The following is a 20836-nucleotide window of genomic DNA, read 5'->3' as shown; positions in this document are numbered from 1 at the left end:
AGGGACCATTCTGTCCCTACTATCTGGCCCACTCTGCTGAGACCGTCGGCCAGCACGTTTTTCTTCCCGGGAATGAACCTCGCTAACAACACCACTTGGTTCTCTTCTGCCCAATCTAGAATTTTTATGGTGAGATCGCACAATTCCTTCGACTTCAAGCCTCCTTGCTTCTTTATGTATGCTACTACCGTGGCGTTGTCGCACATCAACGCCACGGTGTTTCCCTTTAGAAGATATGCGAAGTGTAGGCAAGCCTTCTGGACTGCCTTCAACTCCAGGACATTGATGTGGAGTTCCTTTTCCCCGTCCAACCAGGTCCCTCGTGCTGTTTCGTCGAGGAGATGGGCTCCCCACCCTTGGTTGGAGGCGTCTGTGAACAGTAGTAACTCGGGGGGGGTCGCTCGCGAAGGGGATCCCCTTGAGTGAGTTCGACCGGCAATGCCACCATTCCAGGGAGGGTCTCATGTTTGGTAGAACTGGGATTAGGACTTGTTGCGAGTCCAGTTGGCACCAGAGGTTCTTCAGGTTCCATTGTACGGCTCTGAGCCTTACCCTCCCTTGGGGAACTAGTTTCTCCAATGAGACCAGGTGACCTATCAGTTTCTGCCAGTCTTTCGCTCTCCTGGGGCGCCCCGACAGGAACGGCCGAATGATATTCATGAGGTTGTTTATTCTGTCCTCCGAAGGGACGGCTTTTCCCAGAATGGTATCTAACGTCATTCCCAAGTAGTTCATTCTGGTGGATGGGGATAGGTTTGATTTTTCCGGGTTGATTACGATGCCCAGATCCTTGCAAAACTGGAGGAGTTTCATCCCTTGTTCCTCCAAGAGGTCCTTCGAGGAGGAAAAAAGCAACCAGTCGTCCAGGTATCGGATGAGGCGAATGCCTCGTTCGTGAGCCCACACTGAGACAGTCGTGAAGACTCTCGTGAACACCTGGGGCGCTGTTGACAATCCGAAGCAAAGGGTCTTGAATTGCAGGATCTGGGAACCCCATTTCACCCGGAGAAACTTTCGACTCGAGGGGTGGACCGGAATTTGGAAGTAGGCGTCCTTGAGGTCTATGGTCATCATGTAATCTTTCTCCCTCAAGGACAGCAGGACTGACTTTGAAGTCCGTCTTCTTGATGAACTTGTTGAGAGCCGACAGATATATAACCGGTCTCCACCCCCCCGTCGCTTTTTCTACTAGGAACAGACGACTGTAGAAAACCCGGCCTGGGAGAAGAATTTCTTCCATGGCGCCCTTCTCTAACATGGAGGACACCTCCTCTTGAAGGGCGGTCTTCTTCAACGGGTCTTTGGGAGCTAGCCATTCCGACCGGCTGGCCGGGATAAGAGGGGGTGGTTCAGCTAAGAACGGTAGTCTGTAGCCCTCCTTTAGTACGGACACTGTCCAAAGCTCCGCTCCGTGAGCCTTCCATGCTTGCCAATATAGTACGAGGAATCCCCCAACCCGAGGCTTGGGCGGGGATAGGGGGCCTCCCACTCTATCTCCTTCTGGAGAGGCGGCCTGAACGGCCTCTCCTAGAGGCAGAGTAACCTGTTCTGAAGGAGCTTGAGGATGCTGGAGCTCCCCTACGGGGGGGCTGAGGCGCTGAGGACCAGGAGGAAGAGGGAGCCTCTCTCCTCGTCGTGCTGGGAGAGGCCTGGGGCGTCGCGGCACTATCTGAGACGGACCTCTTGTAGGGCGGTCTCCTAGAAGGCGTAGGCCTGGGGGTGTTAGAATCTTTCCTCTTCGAGACCTTCTCCATGATGGTCTCTAGTTCTTTCAGGGGAAACAAGGACTCCCCAAACAAGGGTAGGCTCCTCATGGCCCGCGCTTCCCTGTCTGGAACCTTCCAGGACACCTTAGCCAATACGGTGTCTCTTTTGCGGAGTACCCAGTTAGCTGTCAAGGCGAGCGACTGGTACGTTAGAAACTTTAAGGTTTTACCCCCGGAAGGTAATAAGTTCCCTCAGGAGGCTCTGCTGATCAGGGTCCGCGGGGTCGAACGAGGCTTGTACTCCTACTAAGGTGGAAGCCCACCAGTCCAGCCAAGAAGAGACGTTCACCAGATCCCTTGACATCTCTTCCATCATGTAGGCCTCCGATGGAGAGAAACAAACTGGGGCCGAAGAGGCTCTATCCTCTGAGACGCCCTGACCCAGGATGTCAATGGAAGATTCCATTTTACAGGGGCCTGGGCGACACCCCTCTGGCACATATACTTTGCCCTGAGTCTTGAGGCCCAGGAGCAATTTTGAGGAACTCTGGGTTTTGGGGGCCTCGGCATTACTAGCCACCACTTTGTCCACATACTCCTGCCCTAGGACCAGATCTCAGGCTAGAGGAAGCGCTAGAGACGTCTTAGGTTGGGTAGGGGTCTGCATTATCTGTAACAGGCTTGACCTCCAGAAGTCTTCGTCCGTAGCTGCAGGTTCCTCATTCTTATGGTGCCTCCTGATAAGGCCAATCACCCTCCTATAGGCCGAGTCCTCCGTTGGGGAACCCTCCCTCCCGTCAGCCGAGGTTTCGGCTTGAGACCGGGGAGCTGGGTTGCCGGGCACACCGACCGGACGTCTAGTTCTAGGAGCCAGGGGTGCCGTCCTACCGAGGTACTGGACTTCATCAGCGGGGACGTCCGCACCAGGGGCCTGGGTTAACGCAGGCATCGCCGACTCAGCGGGGACTCACGTCCGCTCAAGAGCTCTGGGTGACGAGGACGCGGTTCCCGTGGGCTGACCCGACAGCGGTAACCGTTCCTTCCGACCCAAAGGCCGCACCAGCTGGGCTGGTTCGGCCAGGCTGCCCGAAAAGAAGCGCGTTTCCCCCCGCTGGGCGGGGTGAACCGGAGGCTTCGAGGACTTACGCCTACCTGTAGAGTCCTTTTTACGGCCTGATCCCGAGGAGCCGGGTCACCGGGCACTCCCCACCGGGCCCTTCGGTTCTGGAATACCAGGCACTCCCTTGCGATGGTACCGGTCTTCCCCGGCGGGAGCCTCCGCACCAGGTTCGGGGTTCAGAACTGGCATCGCCGTGCCGTCGAGGACTACCATTCGTGTATTCTCTCTGGGGGACGAGGACGCGGATCCCTGTGGGCTGACCCGACGGAGGGAACCGTTCCTTTAAGTCCGAGGGCCGAACCAGCTGTGCTGATTCGGCCAGGCTGCCCGTAAGGAAGCACGGTTCCCCCCGCTGGCGGGGTGAACCGGAAGCTTCGCGGCCTTACGCCTGCCTGAAGAGGCCTTCTCGCATTTCTCCCTGCGAGGGTTATATCTATGTCTGGAGGATGGCCTTCGTGGCAAGAAATCCCTGGACTGCCGGTCCGGGGAACGCTGCAATACAGACTTGGGAGGCTCCTTCTCGGCGATGTCCTCGGCTGCAGAAGTGACTGAAAAATACGCCAAAGAGACTGGAGAAGAATTAGGGACATTTTTCTCCCACATGAGGTCATCAGAGGAGACGTGGCCTGCTTGTACCAGGACTCCGTCTCCCAACACACTCCCGAAAGTAGTTCTCGGTAAGTATGTTAGGAAAAATAAAAATTACTTAAAATTTTTGATTTGTTCCAACCCGAATACTTACCTCGAACTACTTTCTTAGGAGTTACCTTCCCCACAACGGACCTACCTCGTCTCCTACTCTGGGTAGGGGAGGGTGGTAGGGAAGCTCTGTCAGACGAGACGCCCGGCGAAGCAAGGGGGGAAGGGGCGCTAGTCTTCTTAGGCGACCTCTTCGTCGCCTACTTCTTCTTGATGCTATACCGCACCCACTCAAACTCCTGGGGAAGAGCAATGGGCACTTCCCCACAACTAACTTACCTCGTCCCCTACTCTGGGTAGGGGGAAGATGGCTGTATAAAGAAGCTCTATTCGACGAGGCATCGGGTGAAGTAAGTGGCGAGGAGAGGCTCGTCTTCCTATGAGACCTCTTGGATGCACAGAGGATAAGGGGAGGAAGGATGATTTATTGTTAAATTGTTCCCTTCAGCTATTAATTCCTTGAAGGGAATCAAGGAAAACACTGGGTAAGCACAAGGGTGGAAGGTGAACACACAGGAACACCCGGGAATAGTACATAGGAAACACAAGTTACCGCGCGGGGAACATGTGGGACACTCAGAACGCACACAAAGGATCGATAGAGAACGAGGGCGACGTGTTTACACGTCGCGACCAGAGAACTTACTGAAGCTGTTGACCCGGGCGGACATCGACCTACGATAAGCCTACCCTCGGGGCACATTCCTTAATGCCGGGGGTAGGCCTCCTTAGAAAACGGGGTAGGGGGTACACTACACAAAAACTCTGGTCGGTAGAGAGGAGGTTACAGGTAACTCCTTAGAAAGTAGTTCGAGGTAAGTATTCGTGTTGGAACAAATATATATTAATATGGTAAAGAGATTTAAAAAAAGTGTTACGTTTCCTTATTCATAGCAGTTAAAATAAAAGTACCTATGCATAAAAAATAATTTAGATATCAATCATCAAAGTAGTCATTGCAATGTACAAAACTGGTTCCGGGTCTTTGATTACCCTTGACCATTTATAAATTACTATGATCCATAACAAAATGGTTAGTCCAAGGCTAGTATTACAAATAGAGTACTGTTTCTCCATATTGTAATTCCTGCCATCTTTGAAGTGGAGGAAGAATCATAAACACCAAAAGGCAATGAACGATGAAAAACTACAGAGGAAACAATACATGTATCAAATACTACGAGTGTAGACAAGTTGCTGTGACATCCACCTTTTAACATTGTGAATTGAAAATAATGCATCCTCTACTTTTTAAAGATACTCAAGATGTAGAGTACCTATTCAATCGATTCTAAATAAAATTGCTTTTAAATAAAAAAAAAAAAAAGTTTATACAGAAAATAGCTAGCGCACAAAGGTACTAATAGAAAATGCCATAATTTAATCTATTTGATGGAGAATCTAAATTCATTTACAGTAAAATATATTTACCTGTATAGTTTCTAAAGGAGCGTCACTGCATGGTATAACTTTACTGGTTCCGCTAAAGAGGAGAGAAATACAGAATTATAGTATTCTATTATTTTATGCTTGTATATCAAATTAGAAAAAAATAGGCTATTTCAATTCAACTGACAGAAAAATCATATTAGAGCCTCAATTAATGAGAGAAATCTCTTTACAAATTGAAAATGTTAAATGCAATATTTTATCTCACTCTACATACTAATTTTCAGTCTATAAAATATAAACACATATATATTATTGTTTGCATGTTGTATGCAAACAAATCAATCATACAAATACACATTATGAAACACAAGTTGGCTGTCTCTATCTAAAATCATAAGCCTTTTAACAGTAGTAAATATAGACACATACAGGATTTTATCACACAATAAAGAACTTTCAACCTTCAAAATCTACAAAAAGAAAAATAACTGCATCATCTGTACTGTACAGTCACTGATAAAAAAGGGGTTTTGACGAATGTACTTTTGAATCATTGATAAAAATAAAGTAGTTTTGACGAGGAAAACTTATTTTTTTGTGAGGTAATATGATATTTTAATTATAAAATAAATTTTTGAATATACTTACCCGGTGAATATATAATAGCTGCAACTCTGCGGCTCGACAGAAAACACACTCAAAAAACTCGCGAGCGATCGCTATGAAGGTTGCGGGTGTGCCCACCAGCGCCAACTGTCAGCCAGATACCACTCTTGTATGTAAACAAAACCTTCAATTCTTCTCGTTCCGCTGCGTCTCTATTGGGGAGGAAGGGAGGGTCATTTAATTTATATATTCACCGGGTAAGTATATTCCAAAATTTATTTTATAATTAAAATATAATTTTTAAATATTTAACTTAGCCGGTGAATATATAATAGCTGATTCACACCCAAGGAGGTGGGTAGAGACCAGAGTTAATTATGTTTACAGCGTATAAGCTAAGAGTTTTTTCATTTTGACAGTTATCAATATAACAAAACCAAAATATATAGGTACCTGGTAAGGAAGTTGACTTAGACGATTACTCTGGCTTGTAAGTCTGTCTTCCTCACGGAGCCCAGCGATCCTCTTAGGATGCTGAAAGACTCCCAGGAGCTGAAGTATCAAGGGTTGCAACCCATACAACAGGACCTCATCAAACCCCTAATCTGGGCGCTCTCAAGAAATGACTTTGACCACCCGCCAAATCAACCAGGATGCGAAAGGCTTCTTAGCCTTCCGAACAACCCATAAAACAATATTAAAAAAATTTCAAGAGACAGATTAAAAGGATATTGGAATTAGGGAAGTGTAGTGGTAGAACCCTCACCCACTACTGCACTCGCTGCAACGAATGGACCCAGTGTGTAGCAGTCCTCGTAAAGAGTCTGGACATCTTTTAAGTAAAATGACGCGAACACTGACTTGCTTCTCCAAAAAGTCACGTCCATAATACTTTGCAGAGATTTATTTTGCTTGAAGGCCACGGAGGTTGCTATATCTCTAACTTCGTGCGTCTTAACCTTAAGCAAACATCGGTCTTTCTCATTCAAGTGAGAATGAGCTTCTCGTATTAAAAAAATCTGATAAAATATGACAAAGCATTCTTTGACATAGGCAATGAAGGTTTCTTAACTGAGCACCATAATGCCTCAGATTTCCCTCGTAATGACTTAGTATGAGCTAAATCGAACTTAAGAGCTCTAACAGGACATAATACTCTTTCCAGTTCGTTGCCTACGATCTCTGATAAGCAAGGAATATCAAAAGATTTAGGCCAAGGACGAGAAGGCAGTTCATTTTTGGCCAGGAAACTAAGTTGAAGTGAACAAGTGGCTTTTTTCTGTAGAAAAGCCGATGTTCTTACTGAAGGCACGAAGTTCATTGACCCTTTTAGCCGAAGCCAAGCACACTAGGAAAAGTGTCTTGAGGGTGAGATCCTTCAGGGAGGCTGAATGTAATGGCTCAAACCTGTCTGACATGAGGAACCTTAGGACCACGTCTAAGTTCCATCCAGGAGTTGCCAAACGACGTTCCTTAGAGGTCTCGAATGACTTAAGGAGATCTTGGAGATCTTTGTTGTTGGAAAGATCTAAGCCTCTATGTCGAAAGACCGAAGCCAACATGCTCCTGTAGCCCTTAATCGTGGGAGCTGAAAGGGAGTGAACCTTTCTCAGATGTAAAAGAAAATCTGCGATTTGGGCTACAGAGGTACTGGACGAGGACACAGATGCTGACTTGCACCAGTCTCGAAAGACTTCCCACTTCAACTGGTATACTCTAATGGTAGAAGCTCTCCTAGCTCTTGCAATCGCACTGGCTGCCTCCTTCGAAAAGCCTCTAGCTCTTGAGAGTCTTTCGATAGTCTGAAGGAAGTCAGACGAAGAGCGGGGAGGCTTTGATGGACATTCTTTACGTGGGCCTGACGTAACAGATCTACCGTTAGAGGAAGACTTCTTGGAAAGTCTACCAGCCATTGAAGTACCTCGGTGCACCACTCTCTCGCGGGCCAGAGGGGAGCAACCAACGTCAACCTTGTCCCTTCGTGAGAGGCGAACTTCTGCAGTACCTTGTTGACTATCTTGAATGGTGGGAATGCATATAAGTCCAGAAAAGACCAATCCAGTAGAAACGCGTCTATGTAGATTGCTTCTGTATCTAGGACTGGAGAGCAATAGATTGGTAACCTTTTGGTCAACGAGGAGGCAAAGAGGTCTATGGTGGGTTGACCCCAAGTAGCCCAAAGACTCTTGCCCACGTCATTGTGGAGGGTCCATTCCGTGGGTATCACCTGACCCCTCCGACTGAGACAGTCTGCCAAGACGTTCAAGTCCCCCTGGATGAATCTCGTCAACAGGGAGATGCCTCGAATTCTTGACCATAAGAGAAGGTCCCTTGCGATCTCGAGCAGCGTGAAGGAGTGTGTGCCTCCTTGCTTGGAGATGTACGCCAAAGTTGTGGTGTTGTCTGAGTTGCCTCTACCACTAAGTTTCGAAGAAGCCTTCTAATATCATCAAGGCCAAGTGGACTGCTAATAGCTCCTTGCCGTTGATGTGCATGCTCTTCTGACTTGAGGTCCACAGACCCGAGCATTCCCGACCGTCCAGGGTCGCACCCCAACCCAAATCCGACGCGTCTGAGGACAACACGTGGTTTGGGTTCTTGACTGCTAGGGATAGTCCCTCTCTCAGACTGATATTGCTGTCCCACCATTTCAGGCATGCCTTTACTGGTTCGGAGACTGGGAATGATACCGTCTCTAATGTCTTGTCCTAGTTCCAGTGAAAGGCTAGATGGAACCGGAGAGGCAGAAGGTGTAGTCTCCCTAGTGAGACAAACTGCTCCAGGGATGAGAGAGTCCCTACGAGACTGTTCCAACTCCTGACTGAATAAACGTTTCGTTTCAGCATTAGTTGGACTTCGAGCAGGGCTTGACTGCGAATCTCCATCCCCAAATATAGAATAATCTGGGATGGGATCAGTTGGGACTTTTAGGTTGACCAAAAGTCCCAACTCCCTGGCCAGACTCAACGTCCAATGTAGATCCTGCAGACAGTGAAGACTGGACGATGCTCTGAGAAGCCAGTCGTCCAAGTACAGGGAGGCTCGGATCCCCGATAGATGGAGGGATTTTGCCACATTCCTCATGAGCCTCGTAAACACGAGAGGCGCAGGACTGAGGCCAAAGCACAGGGCTCGAAACTGGTACCCCACATTCCTGTAAACAAACCTCAGAAACGGTTGGGAATCCGGGTGTATAGGAATGTGGAAGTATGCCTCCTGAAGGTCGAGAGAGACCATCCAGTCGCCTTCCATAAATGCTGTCAAGACAGCCTGGTAGACTTCATCGTGAAGTTTGTCTTGACAATGAACACATTGAGCGCACTTGCCTCTTACGTACTCCTGCAGTGAACATGGCTGCCAAATCATGGAGCCATCCCTGAGGGACTTGTTCCTGCAGAGAACGTGGCTGTCAGATCATTGGAGCCATCCCTGAAAGCCTTGTTTATGCATGACATAATTGTACAGCAAAACTTCAAAGGCTCGAAAATAGCTGTGAAGTCGACCTGTAAAATCTTGGAGCGTCGCATGGCCAGGCGCCAGGGAGTGTCTATGAGGTTTGAGAAGTCTATCTGGGCAGAGGCAGGAACTCCCAAGCCGAGAACTTCTCTCGTGTCATATCAGACTCTCGCTCTATAAGCCAGTTTAAAAGAAGGGAAAGCAAAGGCTGTCTCCCCCAAACTCCTCCTGGTGATAAACCAGTCGCCTAGCAAACGTAAAGCTCTCTTAGAAGAGCGAGAGAGCACTAGCTTATAAAATAACGGCTTCGAAGTAGCTAGGCCTAGTGTAAGCTCTGACGTTTAGGCGAACGAGGAGCAGCAGTTACAAAAAGATCCGGACAAAGATCCTTAAAAATCAGCATGATTTATTTAAAGTCCATAGAGGGCTAAGCAGCTTTAGGCTCCTCTCCGTCTGACAGAGTCCTCAAGGGAATATCAGTAGGAGGGGGAACAGCAACTTCCTCATCTGAAGGAACCTTGTCCGATAATAGCCGAGTCTCAAGCAAGGGAGAGACCTACCGTGGTGGCAATGCTTTACAAGCAGAGTCCACACACACTGGTGCATTAGTAGCGGACCAGGACGCAACGTCATGTAACTGCTTGACAGTCTGTGAACTGTCAACAACAACAGGTGCGTGAGGACGCACAGCGTCCACTCGAGACTGCTTTGACCGCCTAGACTGAGCAGTCAAAACCACTCTAGAATGCGGAGGTTGACGCTCAGCGTCAAAACAAGTCAACTCCGATTGTTAGCGAACGTCCTTAACGTCAACAGGAGCATCAGCAAGTGGCCTAACGTCCAAATGTGGCTGAAAATCCACACGAGACCGCATCGAGTGTGGTTCTAAACAACCTGACTGACGTGACTTGGCTACGCCAACGTCAACAGGACGCACAAAGGAACATTAGGGTGGCTGAAGGCCAGGATCTCGATAAGATAAACGGCTAGGCTCAACGGACTTATCGGCAGAATAGTCTTCCATAAGGGAGGCAAGCTTATTCTGCATGTCTTGCCGTACAACCCATTTAGGATCAACGGGAATGGTTGCGGTAAGAGACGAGGGTAACGTCTGAGACCGCAAAACCTTGCCTACAAAAAGACTCTCGGAGTCTGTGTTACGCTTTTGTTAGGCGGCGAGCAGTCTTCCGATGACTGCATAGGGTCAGAGCTGTCCTAATGGTTAAAACCAGGACGCTGGACCTGTCCTGAAAGGACTGACTTTCGCTTAAAGGGCCTCGAAACCTTGTTCCACGGTTTCTTATGCGAAAAGCCTTCGGATGACGAGGAGAAAATCGTCTCTCTCGCCTTATGGTAGGGGTGATCTTGGTAAGATACACCCGATACCATAGAGGGAATGTCTGTTCGCTGATCAAGGCCTCTCGAACCCATAAGTCGTACGACATTACTTCTCCCCTGGGCTTGGGAGCTTGCAAGAGGTCCCGGACTAGGTGAACGACAGGCACGAACAGACGAACCCTCGGTCGCAACACTGATAACACTTTGCGCAATATCACTTTATCACTACGATTTTCTGTTTTGCACTTATTTCACTGAAATCGAATTTTTTAACAATTCACATTAGGTATGAATAAAACTGATTTCTACCTGAAGCACACAATTCTACCCTCATCAAAAGGTTGTAATTGCGAAATCAGACGTATAATGTAAGCACATTAATACCAGCAAAAAACAGTAAACATATTTTAAGATAAAAAAATCAGTGGCTGGGGAAGAGACTAAACACTAGTTCATTCAAAACTACGTTTTCAATCTCTCACCGTACATTGCCTTGGGACGAGAATAAAAAACTAAAAACGTTTTATCTTTTCTCCCCGTACAGAGACTAGGGACGAGAGTAACTCGAGAACAACATTACCCGCTTGGGACGAGATAAAGATCGGAACGTTTTCTCTCCTCTCTCTCCCTCCGTCTCTATCTCTCTCTCTCTCTCTCTCTTGATTTCGCACCTAAGAGAAGAGCCCACTTACGTTTCGTCAAAAAAACAGGTTATTTGACCAAAGGAAAAAACTGAAAGGTATTTCAATTAAAAAGTTCCTTTAAAATAGAATTTAAAACATTTAAGCTTTGAAAGAAGAATGAACAAAACGTCCGAATCGATTTACTCTTTCTGCAAAGTGAAACCGTGATACTCTCTCTCTCTATCGTAACGATAGAGCGCAAACTGCGTAGCATAAATAAACTAAACGCTAGTTCATCTTTGAAACAGTACGAAGACTATTCAAAGAAAATCTTTCATAAAATATTTATTAAAAAACATTCATTTAATAAGTTTTAAATCATTAGCTCTTTAAAAGCTATTTACGATTGAAAGGGCTCAACGTTGTTTAACTTCGGTTTCCAAGTTAGGACCGCCTACTCTCAGGAAAGGTCGCATATAAACAAATCATTAAAATTTATTTTGATGTTTATTATAAATGGAAAGCTAATCGAACAGGCCTAATAAAGGCGGTTGAGATATAAAATATATAGAGGAAAATCTATAATTAATTTATAACGTGATAAGATAATTGCTAAAAGCCTAAACACACTTCCGTACTGAGGGAAGGGTCGGCCATTTAAAAGTCAAGGAAAGTCCAAAAAACAATCCAAAGTCATCAAAAATTAAATCTATCAAAAAACGAGTTCAAGATTTAAGTTGAAGATAAAACACCTGTACTGCGAAAGCTCAAACCAAAATGAAGTACTTCACCAAATATGTTAAGAAAACTCCAGGTTCTACAGCGAGTATGAATACGTCTTGTCGTCAACGTCGACAGAGAAGAATTGAAGGTTTTGTTTACATACAAGAGTGGTATCTGGCCGACAGTTGGCGCTGGTGGGCACACCCGCAACCTTCATAGCGATCGCTCGCGAGTTTTTTGAGTGTGTTTTCTGTCGAGCCGCAGAGTTGCAGCTATTATATATTCACCGGCTAAGTTAAATATTTAAAAATGTAATCTCCAAGGACTTTCCTGTGAAAGGCTAGAACAGGGAATCCAATTCGACATATGCCAAAGAAATATTGTCTCGGGTTCTAGGGGCTTTAATGTGGGAAAAAAAGCCCCGTTGTGCATAAGCCAGTACATCGAGGTCAGGCACTATTGAACTAGACAAAGTACCTCCAAGGCTGAAAACCATCTGCTACGGTTAACATTATTACTGTCATCACTGCATGGACAAAAAAACAATGCAACAGCTAGAAAAAATTATCTGCGCATCAACTTGCACCAGTCGCCATTTAAATCTTCAAGTGAGATTCCACTGTCCTGCTCCCGTGCATGAATCTAGGTGGGGGGAGGGAGGGTCCTGGATACAACACAGCACCTCCATAAATATAGGTTTTTCTTTTGTTGAATGAGGCTCAATGATCTGAGTATTTTGAAACACCTGCCTTCTGAGGGCGAGGACCTCTGTAAGTGTAGTTGCAGGGTAGACACCACACAGAGGTTACTATCTCCAGAGTCTAGAGCCAAAATGTAAAGTAGATCCCGTCCGTGAAGAAGCTTTTCGTTTTTGGCTCAAAATAGAGGGCCTGGGTTTAAGATTAGGAGACAACCTGGGGTTATGATCATGAACTCCTGGTCTCTCTGGAAAGCCCCAAGGTCACTGATTCTTTTTCCTGAGGCTAAAGCCATTAAAAATAAGATTTTTTGCAAAGGGAGATGGAGAAATTCAATTTTGCCAAAAACTCAAGTACCCTATCCAGAGACCAAGATACTGCAGGTTTAGGTGGACATGGTTTCTTAAAACCAAAGACTGGGTGATCTTATGCAACATTATCCAGATACCAAGATACTGCAGGTCTTGGTGGATATGGCCTCTTAAAACCAAAAACTGGGTGATCTTATGCAACATGTCTGAGTCTAAATTCATGCCAAAAACACAGTTGAGTTTATGACAATGCCGATTTATATGACAAGATTGTTGATGGCTGGAACTTCCTATCCTAAAAGAGGTGGATCAAAAAGGAAGCCAAGAAGTCCGGAGTTATCTGACAAGGTGACCTATTCCTCAGGAAGGCCATCCAAGCTTTCCACGAGAATTGGAATTGTATTGTGGATGAAGACCTCTTGCAGCTCATCAAATAAGTCATGTTGCAGGTTACGAAATCCCTCTCATAAATACATGATAAAATCCAAGCACGAAGGTTCTGGGTCAGAAAGGAGGAGGTGGAAAGAATCCAACTCCCTACTTTCTGATGCAGCTGTGCATACCGAAGCGGGTGTAATCTTGGTCTCATACGCTGAAGTGGATATCGGGCGGTTCAGCCACAGTGGAGCTATTAGCACAGCTGTACCTGAAAAATCTTGATATTCAAAGCCTTTGAAATCAAACTCATCTGTGGAAACTGAGAGATCGATGGCCATCTGATCCAATCCAGATTCAGAGCATCTCTTGCCAGTGTTTGAAAATCCACATAAAGAGTTATGTAACGCGCAGTGGAAACTTGTGGTTCTCTTTTATTGCAAACAGGTCTATTTGGATATTTGAAACTAACAGTAGAACCTCTAAAAAGAATTACGATCCATCCACTTCTGCATGCAGGACTGTCTGTCTGGATAGGGCAATCGCCACTCCTTTGAGAGATTGGATAGATGGAATGGTGAGAGGAACACATTTCTCTCCTGAAGGAACCTCATTATGAGAAGTTACAACATCAAGAATTCTTGAACAGAATTACCTTTTTCTGATGCAACAGACAGCTAGGTTGTCTATAAAAATCTGAATATGAGTTCCTTTTTGGACACGTTTATACCTCGTCATAAAAGGATAACTGCCGAGTACGCCACTTTAGCTGACATCTATTCCTATTTAAAGGACTCAGGTTTGTAAATAAGAAAAATACTAATTATCTCCAAATTTGTCATTCAAGACAGAACTACTGATATTTTACATAAGTGCTCATGGAGGAAGACTCCTTCAAAGCAGTAAATTCCTCCTCCTCTTTCATCTCACTACACCCAGTTACGACTTTCATCACACTTAAAATGCAAGTTAATTTGCCAATCATTTATTTTTCTCTAAGGAATTATTAATCTTTATTAATTTTTATATTTTCTTTAAGTTTTTGTTTTTGTTTTTGTTTCTTTGTTGATGTCGGCTACCCCCCAAAATTGGGGGAGGTGCCTTGGTATATGTATGTATGTATGTATGTAATAATTTTTATGTTAGGTGTTATAGCTTGTACAAAAATTACCATTACAAAGACTTTAAAAATTAGTATACATGTGTGTATAGACGCGAGAAACACTTCCAGTGAATTTCCTTAATTTCTTATGAGTAAAATTAGTTTAGGATACTGGCATTTAAGGTTGCGAGCTCACTACCAGAAGGAATTAAAATCGTAGCACAAGCTACTACTGTTCCTATATTCCCTACAGGGTATATTTCAGAGTTCCATATTTTTATGACATTAAAGTAATACTAAAACTAGCACAATCAAATACATAATACTGCATACTTACTCTAAGCCAGCGACACCTTCCACAACTAGATCATCGCTGGTCAATGTCCCTGTTTTATCAAAGCAGCAGATATCTATTTTGCCAGCAAAAGGAATACGAAACGGCTCGGTGCAGTAAACAAACAGCTTAGATAGTGAGAGCAAAGATGTATTGACAGCCAGGGACAGCTCAATAGGCAATTCCGGTGGCACGACAGATGTTAAAATCAGGGTGCACTCCAAGAAGAGTTTGTAACGATTCCTGTTAGGATCTTCTGTGCCTAAATGAAAAAAAGAGCAAAATTTCAATAAAATAGAATTTCTTCAGAATATGTTATTTTCATTAATAAAATAAATTTTTGAATATACTTACCCGATAATCATGTAGCTGTCAACTCTGTTGCCCGACAGAAATCTACGGTCGGGATACGCCAGCGATCGCTATACAGGTGGGGGTGTACACAACAGCGCCATCTGTGGTCAGGTACTCCAGTACTTCTTGTCAACACCACCTCAATTTTTTTCCTCGGTCCACTGGTTCTCTATGGGGAGGAAGGGTGGGTCAATTAAATCATGATTATCGGGTAAGTATATTCAAAAATTTATTTTATTAATGAAAATAACATTTTTCAATATTAATCTTACCCGATAATCATGTAGCTGATTCACACCCAGGGTGGTGGGTGGAGACCAGCATACAAGTTAACAAAGAAGCTAAGTATCCCGTATTTTATTTTATTAGTTATTCAAAAATAACAAAATAAATAAGTACCTGGTAAGGAAGACGACTTGAACCATTACTCTGCCTTTATTAAGTACGTCTTCCTTACTGAGCGTAGCGGTCCTCTTAGGATGCTGAACGACTCTTAGGTGCTGAAGTATAAAGGGCTGCAACCCATACTAAAGGACCTCATCACAACCTTTAACCTCGGCGCTTCTCAAGAAAGAATTGACCACCCGCCAAATCAACAAGGATGTGGAAGGCTTCTTAGCCGACCGTACAACCCATAAAAAGTATTCAAGAGAAAGGTTAAAAAGGTTATGGGATTATGGGAATGTAGTGGCTGAGCCCCCGCCTACTACTGCATTCGTTGCTACGAATGGTCCCAGGGTGTAGCAGTTCTCGTAAAGAGACTGGACATCTTTGAGATAGAATGATGCGAACACTGACTTGCTTCTCCAATAGGTTGCATCCATAACACTCTGCAGAGAACGGTTCTGTTTGAAGGCCACTGAAGTAGCCACAGCTCTCACTTCATGTGTCCTTACCTTCAGCAAAGCAAGGTCTTCTTCCTTCAGATGAGAATGTGCTTCCCTAATCAGGAGCCTGAATTAGTAAGAAACTGAGTTCTTAGACCTTGGAAGAGAAGGCTTCTTGATAGCACACCATAAGGCTTCTGATTGTCCTCGTAAAGGTTATGACCTTTTTAGATAGTACCTAAGAGCTCTAACTGGGCAAAGTACTCTCTCCAGTTCGTTCCCCACCAAGTTGGACAGGCTTGGGATCTCGAACGACTTAGGCCAAGGACGTGAAGGAAGCTCGTTTTAGCAAAAAACCGAGCTGCAAGGAACATGTAGCCGTTTCAGATGTGAAAACTATGTTCCTGCTGAAGGCGTGGATCTCACTTACTCTTTTAGCTGTTGTCAAGCACACGAGGAAAAGAGTTTTTAATGTGAGGTCCTTAAAAGAGGCTGATTGGAGAGGTTCAAATCTTGATGACATAAGGAACCTTAGGACCACGTCTAGATTCCAGCCTGGAGTGGACAACCGACGTTCCTTTGAGGTCTCAAAAGACCTAAGGAGGTCCTGTAGATCTTTGTTGGTGGAAAGATCCAAGCCTCTGTGGCGGAAAACCGCTGCCAACATACTTCTGTAACCCTTGATCGTAGGAGCTGAAAGGGATCTTACGTTCCTTAGATGTAACAGGAAGTCAGCAATCTGGGTTACAGTGGTACTGGTTGAGGAAACTGCATTGGCCTTGTACCAGCTTCGGAAGACTTCCCCTTTAGACTGATAGACTCTGAGAGTGGATGTCCTCCTTGCTCTGGCAATCGCTCTGGCTGCCTCCTTCGAAAAGCCCCTAGCTCTTGAGAGTCTTTCGAAAGTCTGAAGGCAGTCAGACGAAGAGCGTGGAGGTTTGGGTGTACCTTCTTTACGTGAGGTAGACGTAGAAGGTCCACTCCTAGAGGAAGAGTCCTGGGAATGTCGACCAGCCATTGCAGTACCTCTATGAACCATTCTCTCGCGGGCCAGAGCGGAGCCAACCAACGTCAGCCGTGTCCCTTTGCGAGAGGCGAACTTCTGAAGTACCCTGTTGACAATCTTGAACGGCGGGAATGCATACAGGTCGAGAAGGGACCAATCCAGCAGAAAAGCATCCACGTGAACTGCTGCTGGGTCTGGAATCGGAGAACAATACAATGGGAGCCTCTAGGTTATCGAGGTAGCGAACAGATCTATGGTTGGCTGACCCCACAGGGCCCAAAGTCTGCTGCAAACATTCTTGTGAAGGGTCCACTCTGTGGGGATGACCTAACCCTTCCGGCTGAGGCGATCTGCCATGACATTCATATCGCCCTGAATGAACCTCGTTACCAGCGTGAGCTTTCGATCTTTTGACCAGATGAGGAGGTCCCTTGCGATCTAGAACAACTTCCACGAATGAGTCCCTCCCTGCTTGGAGAAGTAAGCCAAGGCTGTGGTGTTGTCGGAGTCCACCTCCACCACCTTGTTAAGCTGGAGGGACTTGAAGTTTATCAAGGCCAGATGAACCGCCAACAGCTCCTTGCAATTGATGTGAAGTGTCCTTTGCTCCTGATTCCATGTTCCCGAGCATTCCTGTCCGTCCAAAGTCGCACCCCAGCCCGTGTCTGATGCGTCCGAGAAGAGACGGCGGTCGGGTTTCTGAACAGCCAAAGGTAGACTTCCTTGAGAAGAAAGCTGTTCTTTCACCACGTGAGAGTAGACCTCCTCTCTTCGGAAACAGGAACTGAGACCGTCTCTAGCGTCATGTCCTTTATCCAGTGAGCAGCTAGATGATACTGAAGGGGGCGGAGGTGGCGTCTCCCTAACTCGATGAACAGGGCCAGCGATGAAAGTGTCCCTGTTAGACTCATCCACTACCTGACTGAGCATCGGTTCCTTCTCAGCATGCTCTGGATGCATTCTAGGGCTTGGTAGATCCTTGGGGCCGACGGAAAAGCCCGAAAAGCTCGACTCTGAAGCTTCATACCCAGGTAGACAATGGTCTGGGATGGGACGAGCTGGGACTCCTCAAAATTGACCAGGAGGCCCAGTTCCTTGGTCAGATCCATAGTCCATCTGAGAATCTCCAGACAGCGACGACTTGTGGGAGCTCTTAAAAGCCAGTCGTCTGACGGAGCCGGACACAAGATCATGGTACTGCTGCACAGTCTGTGAACTGTCAACCATGGGGAAGCGAGGAAGTACAGCGACAACCCGAAACTGTCTAGACTGTCTGGGTCGTACAGACAACTCCTTATCGGGTTGCTGAGGTTGCCGCACTGCGTCACAACAAGTCACTTCTGCTGGTTGTTGAACGTCTTCCCAGTGACACACTGACTCCGTAAACAAAAAATCCTCTAATAAGGACTAAGCTTGGACTGCATGTCTTGCAACAAAGCTCAAGGTCTATGGGAGCAGGTGTGGTAACAGACGGGGTTAGCGACTGAAGCGGAACCATTACCCTCCCTGGAAGCATGTTATGCTTAAATAAAAGTCCATAGGAGGCTAAGCAGCTAAAGGCTCCTCTCCAAATGACAGAGTCCTCAAGGGAATATCAGAAGGAGGGAGAATAGCACTTTCTCATCTACAGGAACCATATCCGAGAAAAGCTAAGTTCTCTCAGTGAGGGTTTCACTGGTGCAAAAGCAGCAGACCAGAAGGCAACGTTATGAAACTGCTTGACAGTCTTGTGAGTTGGCAACAACCAAAGATGTGTGACTGAGGAGCATGCGGTAAGGTATGCAGAGCATGCTGTATGCAGAGCATGCTGTATGCAGAGCATGCTGTATGTAGAGCATGCTGTACGGTATGCAGAGCATGTTGCATGGCGTGCGGCTTATGCTGCATGGGATGAGGCTCATGCTGCATGGGATGAGGCTCATGCTGCATGGTATGAGGCTCATGCTGCATGGGATGAGGCTCATGCTGCAAGGGATGAGGCTCATGCCGCATGTGTTGAGGAGGATGCCGCATAGTATGAGGCTCCTGCCTCATGGGTTGAGGAGGTTGCCGCATAGCATGAGGCTCCTGCCTCATGGTTTGAGGAGGATGCCCCATAGCATGAGGCTCCTCATAGCATGAGGCTCCTGCCTCATGGGTTGAGGAGGATGCCGCATAGCATGAGGCTCCTGCCTCATGGGTTGAGGAGGATGCCGCATAGCATGAGGCTCCTGCCTCATGGGTAGAGGAGGTTGCCGCATAGCATGAGGCTCCTGCCTCATGGATTGAGGAGGATGCCGCATAGCATGAGGCTCCTCATAGCATGAGGCTCCTCATAGCATGAGGCTCCTGCCTCATGGGTTGAGGAGGATGCCGCATAGCATGAGGCTCCTGCCTCATGGGTTGAGGAGGATGCCGCATAGCATGAGGCTCCTGCCTCATGGTTTGAGGAGGATGCCGCATAGCATGAGGCTCCTGCCTCATGGGTAGAGGAGGTTGCCGCATAGCATGAGGCTCCTGCCTCATGGGTTGAGGAGGATGCCGCATAGCATGAGGTTCCTCATAGCATGAGGCTCCTGCCTCATGGGTAGAGGAGGTTGCCGCATAGCATGAGGCTCCTGCCTCATGGGTTGAGGAGGTTGCCTCATAGTGCTGGAACCCGGCAACTCCCGATGCGGCAACTCACGCATGAAAGCAGGAGGCGCAGCAAGAACATGCGTCTGGCAGGGTGGACTGCGCATCGGAGGTGGAGCTCTCACAGGTGGAGGGTGGGAGCAGGCAGCCGCAGTATCTGCTGAGCGCACAACCTCGGCGGGTTGTAGGTTAACAGGCTACATTGTCAACCTTCCAGCATGATACTCCTGTATGAAGGAGCAAGCTGAGACTGTATAGTCTGCAGCATGGACCACTAGGGTCTATGAAAGACAACAACAAACGGAGCTACTGTCCGTTGAGACTGAGGGTCTAAAACAGCTGGTGCGGCAACAGACGGAGTTACTGCCTGTTGCGGTACCAGCTTGCCTCTCTGGGAGGTGTGCAGTTGTCGTACTGCAGCAAGTCCGAACTGACCCAGTGCTAATGGCTACACCTAGGTGTTGGACTTGCGCGGAAGGGACCGACTTGCACTTAAAAGCTGCAAGATTTGGTCCATGGTTTCTGCGAGAAACCTCTTCCGCAGACGAGGAATAAATGGGCTCTCTCGTCTTTGTGTGGGTGGGGTGATCACGTCGGCTACGCGAGTTGGTTACACCCGAAACCACGGAGGGAAACGTCTGTTCGTCGATCAAGGCCTGATGAACCCATAAGTCCTTCGACGTTACTTCTCCCCTGGGCTTGGGAGCTTTTAAGAGGTCCCAGACTAGGCGAACAACTGGCACGAACAGACGAACCCTCGAACGCAACACTGTAACACTTTGCGCTTATCACTTTATCACTTTTGATTTTCTGTTTGCACTTATTTCACTGAACTCGAAACTTTAAGTGGTTTGTACCTGAAACACGCAATTCTATCTTTCATTAAAAGTTAGTAATTGCGAAAACAGTATTACAATGTAACAGAAAAACATAATTTAAGATAAATAATTCAGTGGCTGGAAAAGAGACTAAACACTAGATCAAATAAACTACATTTAAAATCTCTCACCGCATAAAGCCTGGGAACAAGAATAAAACTCTTGAAACGTTTACCTTCTTCCCCTAAAGAGACTAGGGAGAAGAGCAAAAACGATAACAACGTTACCCGCTTGAACGAAACGTTTATCCTCCTCTCTCTCCCTCCGTCTCTATCTCTCTCTCTCTCTCTCTTGACTTAGAACCTGAGAGATGAGCCCAATTATATATATCGTTAAAACATATTATTGTTAAAGGAAAAAAACTGAAAGATTTCCCAAATAAAAAGTTCCTTTATTAGAATTAAAACCATTTAAGCTAAGAAAGAATGAACAAAACGCTAGAATCGGTTTACTCTTACTGCAACGTGAAACCGTGAATACTCTCTCTCTATCGTAACGATAGAGCGCAAGTTGAACGTTCTGAACGTCAACAACTGCAGAGACAAAACAAAACGTTAGTTCAACTTTGAAAACAGTACGAGATTATCAAAGAAATTCTTTCAAAAACATTAAAATAGCATAATATGTTAACAGGTAAAAACGAAATGACGGGCTCAATGTTAATTAACTTCGGTT

At 46.3% G+C, this 20836-nt stretch overlaps 1 protein-coding gene across 1 annotated transcript in view; it reads right to left on the bottom strand.

Moving 5' to 3' along the window:
• LOC137640140 (endoplasmic reticulum transmembrane helix translocase) overlaps positions 1-20836 on the bottom strand; it is a 141701-nt gene that overhangs the window by 73573 nt on the left and 47292 nt on the right. Inside the window, exons 9-10 of the mRNA XM_068372632.1 lie at positions 14487-14745; positions 4957-5008 (exon numbers count right to left, since the gene is read on the bottom strand). Coding sequence (XP_068228733.1) covers positions 4957-5008; positions 14487-14745 — 311 coding nt within the window. The remainder of the gene's footprint in view (positions 1-4956; positions 5009-14486; positions 14746-20836) is intronic.

Source organism: Palaemon carinicauda, chromosome 4 (assembly GCF_036898095.1).
Source record: "Palaemon carinicauda isolate YSFRI2023 chromosome 4, ASM3689809v2, whole genome shotgun sequence".
Lineage (NCBI taxonomy): Eukaryota > Metazoa > Arthropoda > Malacostraca > Decapoda > Palaemonidae > Palaemon > Palaemon carinicauda.
Note: the sequence above shows the minus strand (reverse complement) of the source record. Positions and strands in the feature narration are given on the sequence as shown.